General features: G+C 36.9%; 3 protein-coding genes across 6 annotated transcripts; all 3 read left to right on the top strand.

Annotated features, from left to right (window-relative positions):
• Window positions 1-2875: 2875 nt before the first annotated feature.
• LOC103322095 (bZIP transcription factor, putative (DUF1664)) lies at window positions 2876-7714 on the top strand. Its single transcript, XM_089045816.1, has 11 exons — window positions 2876-3156; window positions 3832-3896; window positions 4313-4390; window positions 4582-4657; window positions 4922-4983; window positions 5084-5185; window positions 6139-6228; window positions 6323-6397; window positions 6491-6523; window positions 6644-6724; window positions 6998-7714. Exons 1-11 carry the CDS (start codon window positions 3114-3116, stop codon window positions 7046-7048), a joined length of 756 nt encoding a protein of 251 aa, XP_088901942.1. The 5' UTR covers window positions 2876-3113; the 3' UTR covers window positions 7049-7714.
• Window positions 7715-8222: 508 nt separating this feature from the next.
• EMB2813 (DNA primase, large subunit family) lies at window positions 8223-14627 on the top strand. Its single transcript, XM_008223973.2, has 19 exons — window positions 8223-8431; window positions 8930-8991; window positions 9075-9178; window positions 9276-9357; window positions 9433-9492; window positions 9656-9713; window positions 10026-10045; window positions 10591-10674; window positions 10810-10874; window positions 11035-11083; window positions 11177-11224; window positions 11314-11403; window positions 11555-11614; window positions 12255-12314; window positions 12556-12630; window positions 12742-12827; window positions 13224-13317; window positions 13420-13527; window positions 13781-14627. The coding sequence occupies exons 1-19, from the start codon at window positions 8299-8301 to the stop codon at window positions 13796-13798; spliced, it is 1356 nt and encodes a 451-aa protein (XP_008222195.2). The 5' UTR covers window positions 8223-8298; the 3' UTR covers window positions 13799-14627.
• Window positions 14628-16900: 2273 nt separating this feature from the next.
• Window positions 16901-20553, top strand: LOC103322093 (teosinte glume architecture 1-like). 4 transcript variants are annotated; one of them, XM_089046848.1, is made up of 5 exons: window positions 16925-17092; window positions 17300-17391; window positions 18608-18982; window positions 19447-19583; window positions 19709-20553. In XM_089046848.1, exons 3-5 carry the CDS (start codon window positions 18723-18725, stop codon window positions 20260-20262), a joined length of 951 nt encoding a protein of 316 aa, XP_088902974.1. In that variant the 5' UTR covers window positions 16925-17092; window positions 17300-17391; window positions 18608-18722; the 3' UTR covers window positions 20263-20553. The 4 variants fall into 4 exon arrangements, with proteins under 4 accessions (XP_088902972.1, XP_088902974.1, XP_088902973.1 ...); XM_089046847.1 differs by having other exon boundaries at window positions 18438-18982; XM_089046846.1 differs by having other exon boundaries at window positions 16901-17391; window positions 18334-18982.
• Window positions 20554-22367: the final 1814 nt, after the last annotated feature.

Below are 22367 nucleotides of genomic sequence, written 5' to 3'. Positions count from 1 at the left end.
ACTTCTTCAATAGGAGGAAAGCTAAATAGCAGCAGAAATAACTAGATGAGAATGACAAATCGTTCTGGTTACAGAAGAGTTGAGAAACATAAGTTTGTTCTAATTAATTTAATTTAATTTGTTCGCGCTAAATCTGAACAGATAAGAGTTTAGGATAACTTACAAGTGTGCTGATGGTTGAGGATTGGAATGACCTTCTTCCGTGATGTCCGAAGGTTCGAGCGGGGGTCGGATTCGAGATGAGGAGGGGATACAGGTGTGGTACCTGCCGAAGGCACTCCGATGACAAAGTTAATAACTAAGAGCAATTCTATTGACAGTGGAAGCACTAGTCAAGTCAGAAAGTCTTACTACTTGGCTGGGCCAAGGGGCTCTATTTATAGAGAGTATTTGTGATGCTCTTAACACTTAGTTTCGATGTGGGACTCGTGGGAGCGTCTTCGGAGATCGACACGTGCTCTGATAAGTTCCAACAGAAGTTCTGAGGTAATCTAACAGAAATGGATTGACGTGATGGTTGGTTGCTTGGCAAACCATGCCGAAGCTTAGCGAAGGGTGATGGTGCGTAATCGACCCCTGAATCGGATGCAGTGCGAACGCACATTCGGTATGGCCCGGTTGAGCTGGTCTCGGCTGAGGGTGTTTCACGTGTCACGACGTAAGTGGGCGGTCAGATATGGTACAAACAAAAATGATAGATATGCTCAATGGGATCGGTCGTGCCCTCGTACAGCTTAAATTTAGGCTAAGTGAACTTGGCAAGCTTTTTGGTTTCAGGATGTCCTCTATGAATGGTGACTTGTAGATTCCCTTCGTCGCTTCTAAAGAGAGTTCCACGGGTGTTTGCGGTTTGTACCCTTTGACAATCTTCTCGATCTAATTGAGCAAATCAGTGTCCATCGCCCTATTCGCTATTTTCTATAGGTCGAGATCTCTGTCTTGATCTTCGGTCGTGGCCTTATCGAGGCCACTCGAATGCGTGCTGCTAAAAGAGTCTCCCTCAAAGACCTCACGTCTTTGCTTCCTCTTACCTTCTTTTGAGCCTTCGTGAAAAGCCGGGCTCTGCCTTTCGGCCTTCTCCAAAGCTTTCTAGGCCACCTTTCTAGTCTCGCACAATTCTTTCATGATTTTCTTCAACTAGGTAACAGCAAGGCTTGGTTCTCCATCTTGAGCATTAGACCTTGTGCTTCCGGGCCGAAGGGTGGACATTACATTTTCAAGGATGGATGTGTTTGTAGCTCCCTGTGCGAGTCTTTATGATTGATTTTGCGAGATTCCCATAGACAACGCCAACTATTGGAGCAGGATTTCTAACAAGAAGAAATGCCTCCACAGGTTCTTGACTAAAATTCGTACGTTTCCTTAATTGGAAATGACTCCAGATCGCTTCTCCGAAAGTGAACGATGTAAGTGGCGAGAGTACTTGCAAAAGATACTCTGACGCTCAAGTTAGTATTTGTGTAGCAATCTTTTAGTGCTCAATTGAATTTCTCGTACCTTTGGTTGAGGCTCCGTTATGCTTTTATAGCGCTCCAAGGCAACACCCCCTAGGTTTGTGAGTCCTATCCTTCATTCCATACTCGTGGGCAGTTTGATCGGGTTACGACTTCCTTACTCCACACTTCTCTAGTGTGAGGGAGGTCCAACTAACCCACGTCTTCACTTGCTTGTAATCGTGACATATTAGTTGGGCCTTGCTTCGTGAGATATGATTTTTGGTCCCCACAAGCACCAGATTGTCTTAGTTTTGATGTTAGACTGCTCCATTATTGTAATAGCCCTTTGTGATTACTTTGTATTGGTCATTTATGGCTAGTGGCTTTTTTGGCTGAATTACAAATGCAATCCTAGAATTTCTCAACAACGAAAAAATTTCATCTCATCTATAATTCTATCATTTATGGCTAATGACTTTTTAGTGACAGTTTTTTTATATTTTGATACTTTTTACTTCTTTAAAATTCAATTATCCCTTAAATGTTGGATTAAAGTAAATCCCAATCCTATATCGGATTGCAAAATCTAACAAAACAATTAATATTTTGCCAAACTTAACAGTTTGAAAATTCAAAACAATGAACCCCCTAGAACTTGACATAGAGTACGTGTGACATTATTAAGGGGCTTTTGGATTATTACGTACTCTCTGCAAGTGCAAATATAAGCTCTTATTTTCTTTCCTCATTTTAAATTATAATCCACTTCACATTTGGGGGAGAAAATTGACTAGAAAAAGTACTCAATTTTTGCTAAGGGACGGTTCTCGGTGACCATGCTTGAAAGGAGAATATGCTTCTTGAATGCTAAAGGTGTCATGTTTTCTCTTACTAAACGCCCAGTCGTCCATTTCCTTACCACAAAAGAGTATTGAGAGATATGATTGTGATTAATGCGATTACACAATTACACCATATGATTGTGATTTTTTTAGCATCTAAGTTGTTTTATAATTGTTTTTATTTATCTTATCAATAAAATATTATCGGTTTTTTTATAAGAATAAAAATGTCAATTTTTTTATACACAAAAAACAAAAACAAAATTGGGCCGATTCTTAAGTTTCCCTTCTTCTTTTTTCCTTCTAATTCATATATAGGGATATGGATTATGGATGATGTTGCATTTGAGAAGTTTAAAATATTTGATGTGTTTGTTTTAATATTATAATATAAAATTATTGCACTTTATTAGAAATTATGTGGATGGAAAATTTTGATTGGTTTTTTTTTTTTCCCAAGATAGCCAATCAAGGTTTAATTTTTGGAACTTTGTAACCTAATTGACCTCAATGACTAAGGTTTGGGCCGCAATTTAACTAAAAATAAATAACAATAGAACGTATTTAAAAGGGCATTTACGTAACTTACAACCACCCAAGCCCAAGGTAATTTTGCTTGCACAGTCGGAAATAGGGTTGTCGCGGTAGCTACAGAAATAGTCGATTCCCAGTTTTCTCAGTAGCAACGAGAGAGAGAGAGAGAGAGACAAAACGCCCAGGGAAGAGAGAGAAAGGCCATTACAAATTCTGTGATCGCCAAAGGGCTTCAATGCCTCGTCGCTGCGCAGATTAGTCTCCACGAGCAGATACCTATAGATACAAATTTTCAGAGTCGATGGCTCTCACTGCGGGCAAGCTCACCATTCTGGTTGGTGCAGGTCCGTACAATCCCTCCACATCTATTCGCTTCTTCGATTTCTATAAAACTCAAACCTCATAGTAATCTATTACGGCACCTTCCCCAAATCCCTTACAATTTTGTCCCCAAATTGGCGTCTGATTTTTATTTCTTATTTCGGGCATAGTACTGGTGGAGAAAAGTTAGGGTTTCGGACAAACCCTAGATCCTAATATATGGAAACACTAAATGGATGCGAAATTATTGACAGGAGAAAATACCTTGTGTTGGTTTCTGCATTGATTAAAAATGTGCACTATTTGGTGTTTCTTAACTAGTTTAAGTTCTGCTTCAACTGTCCTATCCTGTTTCTTATCATATGGTTCAAGTGAGTGAATCTGATTGTAAGCTTCTCAACTTGAAACGAAGGTCATTAAAAATTGGGTGGAAAGTGGTTGCTCTTGTGTTAGTCACTTGCTTTCATTCTCAGTTTTCATGTCTCCCTTTGTCACCTGTACAGCCCCATCTGCTTAGTAGCTTCTGACCTCATATAAAGGATTCTTATCAATCTGGGTTGGTCACCTATCTGTTAGTTTATCATGGTCTGTGCACCTACATATTGCAATTGTGGGTTGGCTATAAAATTATTAATTTCTATGGTGTTAATGAAAGAACATGTTTTTATAATCAATCCGTTTATCCTATTCGTTTTTAGGCATTCTTGGTTCAGTTCTTGCAAAAGAAGGACGCGTATCTGATCTTGTCTCTGGTGCATTCAAGGTAGTTCCTCATGTTATTTGTTTTATCTTCTATGTGTAAAATTACACTTCAAATTTTCTGTTTTAACGTATGTATGTGTGGCATCCAAAGTTACATACTGATCTTGCTGCCAGTTGGTGATGTTGTATCATAGGAATGGGTATTTTATATTAATTAGGAAAGGAGGGTAAAGGTTCAATGTCCTGTGGATGGCTTTCGAGACGGCATTCTGCGATCTTGTACAATATGCATATTTAGTTGGCCTTGGATGTATGCTTTAAAGTATATTTTAGAAAATATATTTTCAGTGACTGCTATTGTTTTGTTTGTGCTTTTAAACATGTAAATGTCCTTCAGGGTTTTGTTTCAATTCTATAAATTCTAATGCGTATCAGTACGACTATAAGATTTTGCTAATTTTTGGCCTCTTACCACAGATTGCCTGGAAGCAAATTATACGAAATGATCAGACTCCATCGGTTAAGAAACCACACAACGACTCTTTGATGGCCCAGGTTTCATATTGTCTTATAGAGTTTTATTACTCATAATTGCATTTAAAGTGGTTGGGTATTATAAGGGGTGCCTGGAGAAGCACATCGAGTCATCATGATTCAATTGTTCTAAGTCAGCATCTGTGTGGATTCTTATTGGAGCTTCATATTCCTGAGGATGGATAATCTGATTACGTAATTAAATTTTACAGATGAACAACCTACGGCAGGAGCTGCAAATAATGGCATCAAGTCGACCCGTTACAATTGTTACTACAAGTCGAACAGGTTTCGCCTACCTTTTCTTGCACTTTAAAGATATTTTTATGTGTATTGATTATTTATTAGTAACCACACAAGCCAACAAAACCTTAATTCTATGCAGTGTTTGTATCTTATATTTCCATCCAAAATATGAAAACATCTTATGGTACAGATTTATGGAGATAAATATGGTGTTTTTAAATTAGTTCGATTTTTCATAATTTCTTGTTATGATTTGCAATAAGGTCTCTTCATGAGTATTCTGTGACCTGTCTTTGTTTACTGCAGGTACTAGATATGGTATAATTATTGTTGTAGTGGTGGTAGGAGCTGGCTACATTTGGTGGAAGGTAAAAGGTTTTATTTTATACAAGATAATGAAATAGGCTTAAAGTACTTCTCTCTTGACAAGGTTGTTATTCTATATGTGCATCTTGCGTATGTTTTCAGGGGTGGAAGCTTCCTGATATGATGTTTGCAACAAGACGTAGCTTATCCGATGCTTGCAGTTCTGTTGGTAGTCAGCTTGAAAGTGTTTATTCGTCAGTTGCGGCAAGTCTCTCTCTCTCTCTCTCTCTCTCTCTCTCTCTCTCTCTCTCTCTCTGTTATTTCTTTTTCTTTTTTACCTCAAACTAGGAGATGAATTGTTCTTCTGCATTAAATTTTGGATAAAACAATGCCTTCATAAACAACCCTCCTGAAGAACATGTTTATATCATTCTTTATTATTCTTTGTTAAAGTTGTGACATTGTGTTGTTTTTTATGTTGTTGTTACTGTTTTTATTATCATGTGAGAACTTGTCTCTTGGATCCATGGTGGAATAGAGATAGGAAACTATGCACATTGTAGGTCATTATGTTGTTTCTTGATGCGTTGAGTTCTCTCTTGAGAGTGAGGGGAGCTCTATCTTTTTCCTTTCCTCTTTGATGCCATTCAAGTAGACATGGGCTCTGTATGACAGCGCCATGAATTCTCTCGTCTGAGTCAAGTATTACCTTTTCTATCTCTTTCAAATGTTGTTATTATGAGGTACTTGATTTATTCCCAAAAGGCTTTGGCTGTGGTTGAAAGGATTTGTGGTTTAGTTGAAGTAATCTATTTTCGATGTAATAAATTTTCAAACCACTGGCTTTCATATCAAAACAAGTTATTGGAGTTATTGGATGGTTGCAACCTCCCTCTACATGTTTGGATTTTGAGGTGGGAGTCCCCATGTGGGCACTTATGGTTGGCTGGTATTTTATCTGCATTTTTTAAATTCAGAAAAATACAAAAAATGGGAAGAAACTGCCCCTTTTTTATCCTTTACTAAATATTTATAAAATTTACAAAACCTTTTAGTCGTTGCTTCTGATTGATCAATAAATCTCTGCACTTTTCTCAAGGAAATTTTCTGAACCTGGTGTGCTAGTCTTCCTCATGGATTGATTTTTTATTTTGAGAAATGAAAAATAACAACATAAAAAGATTTCTTACTTTGTAGATATTTTGTCTCATTTTCAGGCCACTAAACGGGCATTATCTTCACAAATGGATGGTGCAGAACGTTCTTTGGAGGAATCTATAGAATTTAATACTAGGACACAACAAGAGGTGGGCCACCATGTTAGATATTAAAGAGTAATTTAGTTTTTTGTATTTTTCTGTTTCACGTTCATTGACGAAAAATATTTTGAGCCATTTATAGGCTATTGAAGTACGAGAAAGAGCGAATGCTGTTTGTGAGAATATTAGAGAATTTCAACATGCAGTGCAGACTCTGGTAACTCATTGTTTATATATTCATTTCTTTTCATTTCTCTCCTACAAGTATGCATGGACAGGAAATCAAATACTGATAATTTTTTTGTCTCAGGAAACAAAAATTAATGTAATAGAAGGGAATCAGGTATTATAGCGTTACGACATAAGACTTGTGGCAATTTTTACACTTGTGATTTATGAGGAATTATTTTCTCCTGCAGAATACTGTTTTAATCTGATTGTCTGGCCTTTGACATATTCCTAGGATGTGACTACTAATGGAGTCTGGAAGTTATGTGACTATGCCCTGAACATTGAAAAGGGTGGAACTGCAGAACGTATTCAGGCATGTACAGACTATTTCATCCATACATGTCCAATGGTTTTTCATGTCTGATTCGATGGTCATCTTATGTTACTTTCTTTTGACTATTGATCAGTTGTGCTGCTTTTTGTAATAAAATTCGACCATGCCTAGCCTTAAATTTTATATTTGTAATGTTACTTCTCAGTCTGAATTTTCACATCTCTGGTTTTGTACCTTTATGTTATCATGCATGAGTTTCAATTGCTATTATTCCTTTGGTATCATACTGACTCTAATTTCCATGGTCTTCAGGCATCACCATCCAGTTTTTCTGTATACTGGCAATCAGTTCTGATTTGGTGAACTACCACCAGAATTCACCTCCCCCTCATCAAAATATGTTTTTCTAAAGGTTTTCTAAAAACTATTGATCAGTTGTTTCAGGAGAACAGAGGCATCTTGGAAGCAGCTGAGGCGTCAAATCGCGGTGAATTTTCTAATGGGTTTCGTGCTCTGGAGGGCACAAACAAAGCGGCTTCCAGTTCTCGGTGGTTTGGGTTTGGGTTTCCAACCTCTAATACTTCGACAATCCTAAGGACGCGAAGTGCTACAAGTGGGATGGTGCAACAGAAACGATCTACTAGTCAGCAATTATGAGGATCTCTGTATAGATCTGCCATTTAGAATGTATTTATGTGATAAATCATTTGGACGACTCTCTTGTGGGCGAAACCCTTCAGCGGTTTAGACTGGTTAGTTTTAGAGAGCCAACCTCAAATGTAGTTGGTGCCTAGTCCCCTATTCAAAGTCCATTGGAACGGGACCGGTATTGAATTTTGTAGAGCAGTTGTTTTGTCATAATATAATATGGTTATCTAAGATGACTTTCTTTTTTTGTTACATTGGGAGGAAATAAACCCCGGTGCTTCGATCCTCGATCCTAGGTGCCAAGCAGGGGGAAGGCCTATTGTAGTATGACATAATTTATGTAATAACGATTTTTAGTATTTATGTTTGTATATTATAAAATATCGCAGGTGGGAAATGGGAAGAGAATCAGAGAGGAGGTTTTGGATACCAACTCATAATATATATGGTCTACGAGAGCATTATTTTCCAATGTTAGAAAAGGTGCTAAGTTGGAATTCTCACCAAAATGAAAACAAAATTTAAATGTAATTCATGGGCAAAGGCGTCATGTGTTTATTTAACTTCTGCCAATAATAGCGTCACCACTGATTGAGTTACGATTTAGAAAAATTACAAAACCTTCCACTTAAGTCAGACTACGATTATATTGGTTTAGTTTAGACCATGGCTTGTATCTTTTAAATCATATACAAGCCTACAAGTTCAGATGGTATTTATGCAAATTTATTTTTTAAAAGTACGGATCCTTAGGCAGTGCAAGCCCAATTCTTTTGTGTCCATTTGTATACCTTTACCAGAAAGCCCAACCGGAGTGTCCATTTATTTCCCGCCATTTTTCTGTTTTCGGCTTCTTTGGCGCGCAAGTATAAAATAATGAACTGACGCAACTGTGTGGCCCACTAGACTAGGGATACTTTCTCTTCTGAGCTCGCTCATCGGACTGAGAAAAGAGAGGAGCCAAAATGGAACCCGTTCGGTCTCAGAGGAAATTGATCGTCAACGACGTCGTCTCGACCCTCCCTCTCTACCGCTCTGCTCCCTCCCTTGAAGTTCGTCTCGAAGAGTTCGAGCTTTTCGCCCTCGATCGCCTCCGAGGTAATTCCTACCTTCTCGATAACTTTTGCAAATTTCGTTTCCGAGCAAGAGTATTTTTGGTCAAAAAATTCGGGCAGTTTTTGCTTTATTTTTTGTTTGGTTCCTCAGAAAATGTCGGAAAGGTGAACGCATTTTCTGGTGCTAAGTTAAATATATTATACCAGATCTTTCACCGTTTAGGGCTCCAAAATTAACCGAAAAGAAAGAGCTAACATGGGGCTGAGACTTAATGAGATCATAGTGGTAGACGGTCTCGTATGTTGTATTGTATTGTCCGGATTTGTTCTTTCATAAACTTCTCAGTAAGGTAGAAAATACTGAAAGAGTAGAGTTTTGAGCATAGTTAAAATTCAACATTTGACTGTCGCTGTTGTTGGTTTGGAAGTCAATGCAGGAAAAGATTTGTTATTTGCCTGCTAGAGTGTGACTGTTTGGGAGCTGAGAAATAGAAATGCTTTCTGAAATAGTAATTGATAGCAATTACTGCTTTTTATGCAGTGCTCAAAGGGATTTCTGATGCATTATCACGAGGAAGGAAACCTGAAGAAATGGAGAAATTGGTAAAACCATAGTTCCAGGTTGAATATCTTTCAATTTCCCTTATTACATGCTTTTCGCAAGTTAACGTTTAGGCCTTTTACAGGCAATTGATCTATGGAAGACAAATATGAGGCATCCTCAGGCATCCGAGGTCATCAACAAGGACATAATATCACACTTTGTTCTGCGTCTAGTTTATTGCAGAACGTAAGAACTCAATGCTTTTTGTTATAAATGTTTGTGCCATAAAGATTTCCTCATTTTATCTTATTCTATTATTGTTAACTTTTAATCCGTGTCTTAGGGAGGACCTGAGGAAATGGTTTCTTTCCATGGAGACTGCCCTATTTCGTTACCGGTTTAAACGGGAAAAGCAAGAAGCTCAGGTAATATGCATAGTGATTGGTCCATTTTGTTAGTCAGTTTCTGATGATGTGAATATTCTGCTTTTGGGAATTCAGAGGGCACTCATGGCAGAATTTGATCTTCCATACAAGGCAGTTAGTAGTTCAGAATTCGAGGTAATTATGTGCCTCATACTTATGATATCATGAACTCAATATATACAAATGTGTATCTGAAACTAAGACCATTTCAGCATTTTATATCAGTCTCATACTTTTTCAAGCCTTTAATGTCTTGGTATGTGTTGCAATCACTATATTATTTTATCTTCCTGTACAGAGTGTAAAAGAGAAATTGGTCCTGGTTTCACGTTCCCTCAGTCAATCTTCACCAACTGGTAGGACAGAGTATCGATTTTATTGGTTATTGTATCTGAATACTTGAGTCAGTAAATTTTGCATCACTTTTATAATTGTGGGTTTTGTTAATTCCACTCAGATGCACTGTTAAGATATCCTAATTTCTAGGTATGTTCAATAGTGTGGTGTCTGCCTATGTTGTTAGGTCTTGCATTCGGCATGTTCATTTACCTTTTTAAAAGGAATTGCAATTTGTTGCTCGCATCCCAAAAAAAAGTGATTATCTACATTTTCCTTCATAGTTATCTATATTCTAATCTGCTCCTTTTATTGCTTTCTTTCTTTTGCAGCTGATGACATCTTCTTCAAGGTGTGTTTATCTTTGCTTCATGCTACTCTTCAACCGTATTTTCTTTTCCTTACTATTTGTTTAAGACAGTTTATCTAGTTATTAGAGTATAGGTATGAGTCTCCCAACTTCTGTTCATGTGGAAGTATGGACAAAAATCATGTCTGATGTTCTTGTTGGTCCAATGTGGTCCTATGGAACAAAACTGACATATTCAGTTGGTTCTATTTATTGCTTGTGTTGTTTTATGGATGAAATCAATTATTAAGAAAACTAAATTATTGAACGCATCTAAATTCTAACTTGCTATAAGCTCTCCAGCACTTGCTAGATTTTCCACCATGAATCTTGTTTTGTCAAAAACACTCAAAAGAAACATGTGAGTATGTGGGTTGGTATTCTGATGGTTGGAAATATGTTAATGCATTGTTTGCAAATTTTGGGAAGAAGGAGCTTCCTGATCTTGTAGTCTTCAAATTAATAAGTCACCTTATGTCAGTAAAATTTGTATTTTTCTCTTTGTTTTCCTTCTGTTTTTTTTCTTATTATCCCACTCCTTCATGAAGGTACCATTTGAAGAAGTTCCAGAACTTGTAGCTGGTCGTAGAGTGTTCATCAGTAAGGGGCATGCATATATAGCTATGAGTCAGGTTAAATTTGATGCTTTCTATTAGTTCTTGCACATATCCATAAAATGACGATTATCCTTGATATCATTTTGCATTTATTTACTCCTCTCTCTCTCTCTCTCTCTCTCTCTCTCTCTCTCTCCCCCCAAACAATAGGTGGTTTCCCTTGTTGCCACACAATTCCGCAGTCATCTGTCAAAGGCGCTTATTTTGACAAACAGGTTATTGTTGGCTATTTGTAATTCAAAAAGTGTTGGTAGTTTAAAACTCATTGATTATACTTGATATTACTTGGTATTATTTCTTTCCTCTGTATTGTCTGGAAAATCTAAGTGGTTTTGGGTTTTTCTAAATATCTGAAGTTGCATTTTCTTCTTGCAGAAAATGGACTACAACTATAGCAGAACAAGAGAAGGATCGGTTGACTCCGGTGAGTATCGGATCGTGAACCTTATATGTTGAAATGGGCATATATTTTTAAGTTAGCTTATTGACAATTTTTTTCCCTTTAATTTCCATTCAGATTGTTGAAGCTCTATCCTCAAGTTACCTGGGACCTGACTATTCTCAGGTAGGTCATTACTTGTATTAACACATCTATTACCCATACGTATCAATTATAAGTTGAAGTTGATTAGTCTATGTTGACTGCCTTTGTAGCCAAAAGAATTTGCTCAGATTTCCTTAAAAGACATTGATGATGTAGCTAAGAGCTCCTTTCCTCTGTGCATGCGTCACCTGTTTGAAAAGGTATAAAAATTGGATAAAGAATGGCGCTTCTTTGTTTTTCTGGCTTTGTTATTCACATCTGTCTATTTTATTTGCTAATTTTTCTTCTCAGGATCTTTTGAAGTTTTTATATTTCACTGTTCTCTTGTTCATTCGTTCTGCTTATTTGCAGTTGAGAGAGGATCATCATTTAAAGCATGGAGGTAGAATGCAACTAGGCCTCTTCCTCAAGGTTAGCATTTCAATGAGCCGCATCAGTCTGGTTTCTGTCCTGTCTTTATGTGGGTATAGATTAGCATTTCAATGAGGCGAGACACATGTGGTGGAAAACTCCTTGATAACATGTTATTCCATGATTACACCTACTATTGCCATATGTTCTATTTGATTCAATTTAACTTTTCCACGTCCTTTCCAAACACATACTTCTCAGTTTCTTCTTTTTATTCATACACATTATGCATAGTTACATAGACATCAGATACTGATCACTGACATATACCACTGCTTGGGTTGAAGTGGTGCTTTTTTTATGTCTTGATATGTATGTTAGTGACAAGAGTGATCAAAATTATTGAAAGTCATTCACCCTTTTTGTGTATGTGCTGTAAAAAGTTGCATTACCTGTTTATTGGAAATGTAAAGATTTGCATTAGCTGACGTTTGTTTTGGAGAATTCAGATATATTATTAAATCTTCAAGTTTTGCTGCACATTTTGACGCATGAAAAGTGTCAGTTGACGTTTATAAATACCACCTTGCTATGTCAAATTGCATAATTTGTCAAAAGAATCATGAATCTGTCTTTCTAGCACCTTCTTTTCCCATTGGTTATTTTTTCACGAATTTTGTTGATTAACCTCTATGTGTAGGGTGTTGGCTTGAAGCTGGATGATGCCCTTGCGTTTTGGAAAGCTGAGTTCTCGCGAAAGGTGAGTGGTGTTTTTGAAGTCTTTCATCTACCAAATCTTCATCATCGTAAAGGCACAAAGTTTTCATCTAACATTTCATGGCACATGTTATGTGCTATCAAGATAGCAATCCAGCTTATTTGTCCACATATGGTAGAAGGATGAGGCGTATTTTTATTGAAAAATGTCAGTAAGATGCTTTTCTTTCCTGGTCCTTCTGACTTGCCTTGATTCGATGCTTTGTGCTTGATCTTTGTCATAGGTTGGTGCTGAAAGGTTTGACAAAGAATATTCATATGGCATACGCCACAATTACGGAAGAGAAGGGAAAAGAACGGTAAGACATCAAACTCAGGAGCAGATACTTGGATGTACCTGTAAAGGAATACTTAATATGATGCTCTGCGTTATGATCACAATCAAATATGTTTACTTTTGGACATTGCAGGATTACACACCTTATTCCTGTCAAAAAATCATCTCTTCTACTCCTGGTGTAGGAGATCATCATGGATGCCCGTATCGAAATTTCAAGTAATTACTATTATAAATTTTTTAATTATGCATCTGGATGATGTTTAACTTGGCATAAAGAGATTTAACCTCTGAACTTGGCCTGTGTGACATTACTGGATGCGTTGTATTGGATAGAACTGCCACAGCTATATATATAATTCAATGGTTTTTTAGCTAAAGTATACATTGTTGATCAACACCGTCGAACAGGGAAGTTATAGTTTAGTGTCAAATGACCTCAGTATACCTTATCAACTTCAACCATTTTCTTTTAGTCCTCAAACTTTAATCGCATCTCCTCGCCCTGGAAAACAGTACTTGCTCATCATGGCTTCTTTAATTTATTTTTTTGGAAACACTTGTTTGATAACTTGAGCAAATTATACTCAATTGGCTCTTATTTTTCTGTGACAGTGAAGAGAATTTGAGAGCAGCTCTCAATAAAATGGGAGTTACCGGCCGTGCAGTTGGAGATGTCATGGACAAAGTGCGAAACAGACATTATCAGGTGAAAATTTTACTACATGCATAAAAAATCGTTCCAGGCTCGTCTTTTTTCGTTCTAACACGAAGTTAATACATGTGGACTACTTGGTAATGTATGCATCAGCTGGCATGCACCTTGACGTTTGAAGCTGTTCATGGGTCATCATGCGATGCTGGGATTAACCATCCAAATCAATACTTTTCTGACAGCCAAAAGATTATGCAGTCCAAGGTAAATTATGTTTTTATTATACTATCAAAGACCCAAAAATTAAAAAATAAAAATAAAAATTGTCACTGAAAACTCAACGAAATTCGGTTTTTCGGGAGTGTGCCTAATTGATGCATATAAGCATGCAGTAAAAAAGGTGCTGAAGTTACGTTTTGAAAGCTTGCCTAAGGTTCCCAAAACCTTGATCTGTTTGTTTGAGGCGTTAAAAAGGGTGAAGTTGTACCATGCGCTTATCCAAATTATTCTCTTGCAGAACCAGTCTGCAGCTTAAGGAGAGCTTTTGGGCATTGTCATTTCAGACAGAGGTACTTCTCTCTAAATAGTCTACTTAAGTTAGTGCAGTTAGTGCAAGTGAAGGACACACCCAACCCGAATGCAAATAACAGAGCATCGAGCCAAAGTGGACCCAAAATTTTGATTGTTCTATCCACATCTTTCCACTCAAGGAAAGCCTTTAAAGTCGGTTCTCTGCCTTAAAGTAGGCCATGCATTATGGTTTTTATACACATAGAGATGGCAGAGCTGGTGGCCCCACCTTTCCTTTAAAGGTTGGGTTCTGCTTTGCATTGAAAAATATGTAATTTAGTATTATTTAGAATCGCATCTTCATGTGAAAATTCGGACCTCTTGATAAGAATAGTGCATGGTGTGGCATATTCTCTGTTCTCATTCGTCAGATTTTGGGTGCTCAATGTGGAAATAGCGTCACCTGGATCAGATTAAACGTAATCTTGTTGACGAGAAAGGGGTTGGTTCTATTCTAGCAAGTGTTGCAAACATGGCTCCAGCACAAATTTGGTGTATAGGTTTGATTGATCGGACTGACTAATCACGAAGCACATGATAAAATATAATGTTAAATGCTCCTATTGAGGATATAGGGTGAAATGCTATCTTTGTTCTATGAAAGATTTTCGTTTATAATTTGAATAATGCTCTCGTAATTTCCAATTCGAATTATGTAATATTCTACATCGGTTTTTTTGTTTAATATTTGATTATTATTTTTTCATTATGTACAAACAATAGTATAGTTCTTAGATATGACAGTGTGTTTGAGTGAACAAGGTATATTGTCAATGGCTTTTATTACTTATTCATTTGCGGAGAGCGAATTTCTTTATTTATTTTTAATACAATCGATGGTTTAAATTATAAGGGAATGTATTATCGTGTATCTAATGTCCATTGACCTACTTTCAAATTGGGTAGGAGATATGAGGCCTAAAGGCAAAAAAGGCACTCATTAATCAGCTTGACCCCTTTCTTATTAAGCTTTGCCATCTTTTACCTTAAAAAGTCTCGTTTGTTTCATTGAACGAATTTGAGAGGAAATCATTTCTCATGTCATTTCCCAAGGGATGGGGAAATGAATCCATTTCCCATATTTGGTAATGCTGGGAAAGTAATTGGAAAATATCACTTTATTTCCTTTTCTATGTTTGTTTTGAGTAGGAATGAAAAAGAAAGTTCGTATAAATTTTCAATTATACTCATATTAAATTAAATAAAAATAATAATACATTTAATAATATATTATAATTCTAAATTGTTAATGGGGACAAAATGGTCATGAAAAATATTTATTTAATATTTGCTCATTTTCCCAAACTTTTCCATGATGAGAAAAAAATAAAACTCAAGTTGGGAGAATGGCTTCATTTTCTCCCTTACTTTCTCATGGGTCAGGCAACGATTTCCCATGCCGAGACTTACCAAATATGGGAAAGCAATTAATTTCCCATCCCCAAGTCTCCTTTCCCATGAACCAAACGAGACCTAAGAGAATATCTCTTAGGTCCCATTCAAGCGCTTCGCCTTTGTTCATCTATAGCTGCTATGCTTGGTATTGTAAACACATATCTATTGCTTGCTGCCCTTGAAAGTCCCAAAATAGCCTATTTTAGACCATAATTTAACGTTCCGCAGAGTGTTATCGTTAAATCTAATGGCAAGGTACTTCCCGTCAGGAGAATTAGAGTGAAGGGTTTCTCACACACACTACTAAGGTGTCATAGGAGTTCGAACCTAAGAAAATTAGTCTGCAAGTCAATGCCCTTTTCCAATGCACTAGACTCTGTTTGCATAGATTTTTATATTTCGTTAAACATCAATCACCACTTTATTCAAGTTATATTATATAAATGTATATTAATGTCGCATTGAATTATCAACTAACTTTTAATTTAGTGGTATTTCATTTCCTCTATTAGAATAAGTCTCGTGTTCGAATTTCCTACTCCCATTAATAAGAAAAAGAAGGGAACCTAAACCGACGGTGAGACTATAACATTGCTTTTTCTTCTTTTTGGTGAGGAAGACTATAATATTGTTGGTAAAGTATCCTTAAGAAAACATATGAACATCATAATGGGCAACATGTGAACGTTGAGAAAAATAAACCTAGCGGAGTAGCGGGGGGGGACCATCACCTTTTAGAGGGGAAGGAGGAGTCTCTCTCTTTAGAGAGTTGGGGTTTGCACAAGCGTGCAAAGATCTGTTTGCTATTTTACTTGTTTTAATTTGAACAAAAGGGCTTTGCCTTCCAAACCCCAAGGTTTTCGGGTCGTCAAATTTGAGCAGAGCTCCTCCTCCCCTGCAAGTTTACAAGTGAGAAAAATAGAAGAAGAAGAAGAAAGAAGTACCCTTCTTTTTATGACCTAGTGGGAGTGCACAGTGGCTTTACTTTGCTTGCTATGCGCCACCATTATTGTGTTTCCATTTCCGTAAGCAAATTCATATTTTAAACTATTGAGTCATAATATGGTTCCTCTCTTTAGCTCACGTAAACTATCATTACAATTTAGTGCTCAAACTTAAACTAAACACAAAAATGATATATATATATATATATATATATATTCATATTTCTTAATTACATGAGCTTTTAAAAAAAAAAACCAAAGTTAAGAAGTGAGGGGAAAATTTACACACAAGTACTACGGAGACTTAAATTCAGGACCACCCTATTGGTAATCACATGAACTTGATCCACTTCCTCTTCTAACCCGATGGGTGATCGTTCACAATATTGGTTTCAACTTTTGTGCACATGCCATTGTCCTCCTCCTCACCTGCTACTTTTCTGGTTTTGATTTTGGTTAGTGGAAATGGGTTAAAACTCCAAGTCAAACAGAGCTCAGAACCCAAGAAGGAACATCATGGAATGTGAGCTATGGAACACAAGATTAATTCCTTTTTTTCATGTCCCTCTGACCTTTCCACTCTTTTCCACTTTTGGTACTTCACTTTCTCTCACTTACAAAGTTGAAAGCAACTGCGCTCTGTCCCTTTCCCTTCCACACGTTTTTTTTGCATTTATTTATTTTTTTCAGTTTTCACTCTTTATTAATCTTTGTGCATTTTATTTATTTTATTGTCAGCCTTGTTAGAAAATGGCTGCAAGCCTAAAAGGGTAAGGAGGAGACTTACCAAAAGATGAGCCTTCTCGAGTTATTGTGGTCTCTTTCTTTCCCTTTATAACTCTCTTTTTTTCCTCTCTGGAGTTATCCATACAACAAGCCGCTCTCTCTGTTTCCTGCTCTGTCCTGCTTGCTAGCTACTAGTAGGCATCTCTCTTTTCATAAACTTTTACTCCAATTTGCTGTCAGACAACTGATGCCTCAAAACTCCAAACCAGGCTTCTTATTATTGTTTACCTTTTCAAGAATGTCCACAACTTCTTCTACATGGATTTGTTTTTTCAGTTTTCATGGTTAATTACACTTGCAGCAGTAGTTGTTTTTTACCTTGTTTTACTTCCTCTTTTCAGGGTTTCTCTATAATTTGGACGGCGGGGATCAAACTAAAACAAGTTTTGTGCTTCACTTTTGCCTGATTTCCAGGCTTCCCTCAGAGGCTGAGGTAACCATCATTCTATCTTTTAATCCTTTTCCTCATCATGTTCTTGTTGTGATTTTAGGGAATTGTACTTGAAAAATGATTTCCTTTTTTTTTTTTTAAAGGCTTAAAACAGTAAAAACTGTAGTGTGCATGTGGTTCTCATTAGTCAATATTGGTGGGCTAGCTTCTAGATTTGCTTTTAATGCCTTCAAGGTGATCCAAAATTTACTGCTTGAGAGAGTTTAGGGAAGAAAAATTTTAAGGCACACTTTTGAAGAAATAATGAAAGGATTCAAGACTGTTTGTGATACAGATGATAGTGCTAGCTAGCTCATGTGGCATACTGACACTTATATAACTACAGCTTTTGAATAAGCAAAAAAGTTGTTTTTCAAAATGCATCTCCAGGCTGATAGCTTCTTACAAAATTATATGTAACTTGGAGGAAATATTTTTCATCTGATTGGAAATTTCAAGATAGATTCATTATTATACCTAATATAGGAGCCCAAATTATTATTATTATTTTTAAATACCCTATATGAAATGAATTTTAGAAACATACCCAAAAACTCATTTACAACATAATAAAAAGGTTTTTAACTTCTTTTAAATTACAAAACTGTCATTGATTTCTTAAAACAAACTCAACCCAAAACCTCATAAAAAAACCCAAAACACTCAATAGGGCATCAAAGTAATTTAATAATCAAAATGAAATTCAATATGGCCAGCTGTCATTTTCTGAGTTTGTTTATATAAATTAAATGGTGTAGGGTTTATCTATATTATTAGTGCTAAGAATGGGTATATGACTAAATATCTCAAATTTCAAATTGTTGGGAAAAAGAGAATTAAATAATGATACTACTTGCCTTCTACTAGTAAGGAGATATTCCGAATCACAATTCATCAAAAACACAAAAAGAAAAACTTTTGAACACGAGATACTGCTATTGGCAGGAATGTAGGAGCTCCTACTTACGTAAGGAGGGAAGTATTTTCCATTAAGTGGATAACAACTTCTCATTTAAAGTTCTCTCTCGCTCTTTCTTCCCAATTGGTAGGCATGTTGGACAAAGGAAGACAGGGAACCCAATGCTCTATGCAGCAGTACTTTTGGATTTTGGTGATGCGTAAAAGAACAAATGTATTTTAGGGAAAAAGAAAGTGTTCATTCCAAAGAGTCTTTTTCTTTTGGCTATTACTGAGGACATTTTGGAAACTGGTTGCCCAGGAGAGAAGGCATATTAAAGATTGTTCCAAATTCATTCTGCTTCTGGCTTAGGACTGCATACATAAAACTAGAGGATATCTCTTGATAAAGTTTGAAACTTGTGAACTTGGGCAATATGGAGAACGGATCAAAGGGCAAGTTGAAGGATCCAGGGGTCGCTATGATGAAGTCATCTTCGAGTGCTGCATCTTCGAAAAGACCACGAAGAACCAATAATGGAGCCCAAATTGCATCATGCTTGGTTGATGGGTGCAATTCAGACCTTAGTGAATGCAGGGATTATCATCGACGCCATAAAGTATGTGAGCTCCATTCAAAGACCTCAAAAGTTACGATCAAGGGCCAGGAACAGCGGTTCTGCCAGCAATGCAGCAGGTAAAGGGGGAAGAAATAATCTTATGTTTACTACTGTGACGAAAATGTATATCTGCTCACAACAAAAACTTGTGCAAGCTATAAGGTCAAGTTGTTGAAATTAGAACTGAGGGACCAGAAGTATAATTCAACTTATTTATGTTCATAAGTTGCTCTGCCTAATAAAATGTATTTGTTGGTTTGCCCCATGTATAATCCAACTGTCGTGCATTCAAAAAATAGAGCATCTTGAACTAGCATATGAGAGTTGGACGCATTCTCTTACAAACTAGTCTTACGTGGAATTGGTGACCTCAAAACCCGATTAGATGTCTTAGTCTTTATGTATAGGCATAATGCTCAGTCATTGAAAAAAGATGGCTACCATATGGCAAGTTTTACTTGTGTGTTAATTAAGACTTCTTTCCACATATCCTGGTTGCCTTCTTTATATATATGTTGACATTCTTCATCACATTACTAAGGTTCCATTCATTGGAGGAGTTTGATCAAGGAAAAAGAAGCTGCAGAAGACGTCTTGCTGGACACAACAAACGCCGAAGGAAGCCTCAATTAGAACCCGTGTCCACAAATTTGGGAAGATTCTTTTCCAGTTACCAAGGTTTGGATTTTTAATTGGGAAGGTTGTGTTCATGGACAGTGTATTTCACATTTTCCATAGTCCTGATGAGATATCTACAATTGTTTTCATTAGCATAACTTGAAGTACAATGCGTTCATATACAGGCACAAGATTCTTACAATTTGGTAGTCCACAAGTGTGTCCAACAATTGCTGTAATGAACTCTGCATGGGGTGGGGCTATGAAAGCAGAGAATGATGATGTGCTTCTTCATAGCCACTCGCAGTTAAGTGAGACGAGAAGAAACTTATTTCCGGGATCTTTGTCGTGTCAACAGAGCATTGAGTCCATGCTCTCTCAAGCTTCTGCCTGCCAACAACTTGTTGGTACCAACTTTGCATTGGGAAATTCAGGCAACAGCCACAAGATGTTCGCCAATGGATTATACCGCGGCGTTGAATCCAATAGTGCTCTCTCTCTTCTGTCATCGACACCAGCATCCCGGGGGAAGATTGGTTTGAGCCACGCAGGGCAGTCCAGTTCAATCTGGCCAGCTCAGCCCCTGATCCCTAGACTGCGCTACAATGTTTTGGGAATGGAGGATGACGCTGCCATTTCCAATTTGGTTGCTGATGGCAGCAGCAATGCCAATAATATGCATTTCCAGGGCACGTTTCAGATAATATCTGATGGCTCAACTGCTGGTGCCCCTCACTAGAAACCCTATCCAGCTGGTGGGGGTAATTTTATCTGCATAGATTTAGCTCTCTTTGTGATTAAACATGAAGGAGTTGACTGCCCTTCTAAAATTGAGAGAGATCAAAATGTCTCTTGTTTGTATTTTTCTCGTACCCCTGAAGAGAAATAATCATGCTGCTATATGAAAGTATTTTCTATTTCCACGATGTAACCATTTTGTAAGTTGTTCACTCTGATAGTCTGAATCATATTTGTCTGAGCTGATGACACTTTTTCTATTTCAACACAATACATGAAATGATTGACCAAATAGCATCGTATGCAATTATCTTTGAGTTTTGTGAAACTAGAGACCACTGATCTTAGGGGTAGGAAGGAGGGGAAATTACTCACACATTGGTGCTTAGTGGTTTCGAGCCTAAGACCATTGATCTTAGGCCAATCATGCTTTTCCATTATGGTCTGACCCCAAACATGCTTTGAGTATTTTCTGTTTTTCGGTATGAACATGCCTCATATTTGATCCCGGTGGTTGAAGGGCCTGTATGGGCTCTAGCCTCTCGTGGAGCCCAGGTTTTCTTTTTCAAAGTTTATTCAGTTACCCCAGTTAATTCTCAACTCCAGCCCAATTTGAAATCTTAGCCTCCCCTCTGTTTGAGCCTCACATTTATAGTGAGGGTTAACTACCTATTTTATTAACCTCATATTCTCCTTTGTTTTCATTTGCTTAATTTCTCTATTTTTAATAATAATACAAATTAATGGGAAATGAGGGTTCGAACTTGGGACCTTTGGAAAGGGAAGTGCAACTAGACTAAGGGCCTATTTGGCAGTACTTATGGAAATGTCAAAAGCGCTTTCGATAATTAAAAGCGTTTTTGACAGTGTTTGAGAAAAGTTTAAAAGCTCTTCTAGATCATAGAAGCGCTTCCTGGAGAAGCACCTGCTATGTGGTTCTTCAGGAAGCACTCCCAAGTGTTTTTCCACGAAGCACTTTATGAAAATTCAAGATTTTTATAATAAAAACGCTTTTGTTAGAAGCGCTCATAAGCAGAAGTACTTCCTAGAGAAGCAGTTCCAAACGAGCCTTAAGAGTTATATAGTAATTATGAAAACAAAATACACTTAATTAAACCAACTTGAAACAGAATTTTCTTAAAACTGTGTTTTAACCTTTGAGCTCGTTTGATAACCATTTCAATTTCAATTTTTTTATTTTCATTTTTTTGTGCTAGATTATAAAGGAAAATGAAAATGAGAATGAAGTGAGGATGAGATTGAGAAAGAGAGAGGATGAGAGGGGGGAGAAACAAAAGTGAAAACAATTTCAAATATATTTCAATTTTTAGTTTTGGTTTTCATTTTTGTTACTCCTCCCTCCTATCCTCCCTTCTCATCTTCCCTCTCAATCTCATCTCCACTCTCATTCTCACTTCCATTCTTCTTCTTTTTTCCTCTATACTCTAACACAAAAAATCAAAACTAAAAACTAAAATTGAAATTGTTATCAAACGAGCCTTTGGATTATCAGTGTAACAACATAACACGTTTTTCTTTCCCAAATAATTGACATAATTTAATGGGGGGATATTTGGGTCGCTGTTGGCTTACTGCTCTGCTCTGTCCATTTGTGGTGGTTGAAGATGACCTGAAGTAGACAAAAGGCAAACCAAATTAAGTTACTTTCCTTTTCATAAGTGAAGACCTCCAGTTCGTTAACCCTACACTGCAATGGGCCCCTCCTCTGCAAAGGCCCATTACCGCACATGCTCCCCACACACAACATTGCTTTCTTCACAATTATTAATATTATTATGATGGAGATATCAAATTAACCTAATTGTGGCTCTAAATTAATCTCCAAATTAACAACCACATGAATCATGATGAGACGATCAAACATGATGTTTATTTTTTGGATTTATAATTATAAGTAGGTTAGTTCATATGTTAATTTACAGCTTTGGGCAGCATGCACTTCTAAAAAGATACTAGCTAGTCTTGCTGCCTTCTCTAGTAGCCACAGTTTTGTCTTGCTTATGAACCATCAAATTTGTGGAGGATAAAAAGGGGAAAGTCTTTTTGGAAATTAGGGTTTTTGATGTTGAAAAATCACTAATTTTC

The sequence above is a fragment of the Prunus mume genome, linkage group LG2 (assembly GCF_029339155.1).
Source record: "Prunus mume cultivar Tortuosa linkage group LG2, ASM2933915v1, whole genome shotgun sequence".
Taxonomy (NCBI): Eukaryota; Viridiplantae; Streptophyta; class Magnoliopsida; order Rosales; family Rosaceae; genus Prunus; species Prunus mume.
This window is presented reverse-complemented; position numbering and strand designations above follow the sequence as displayed.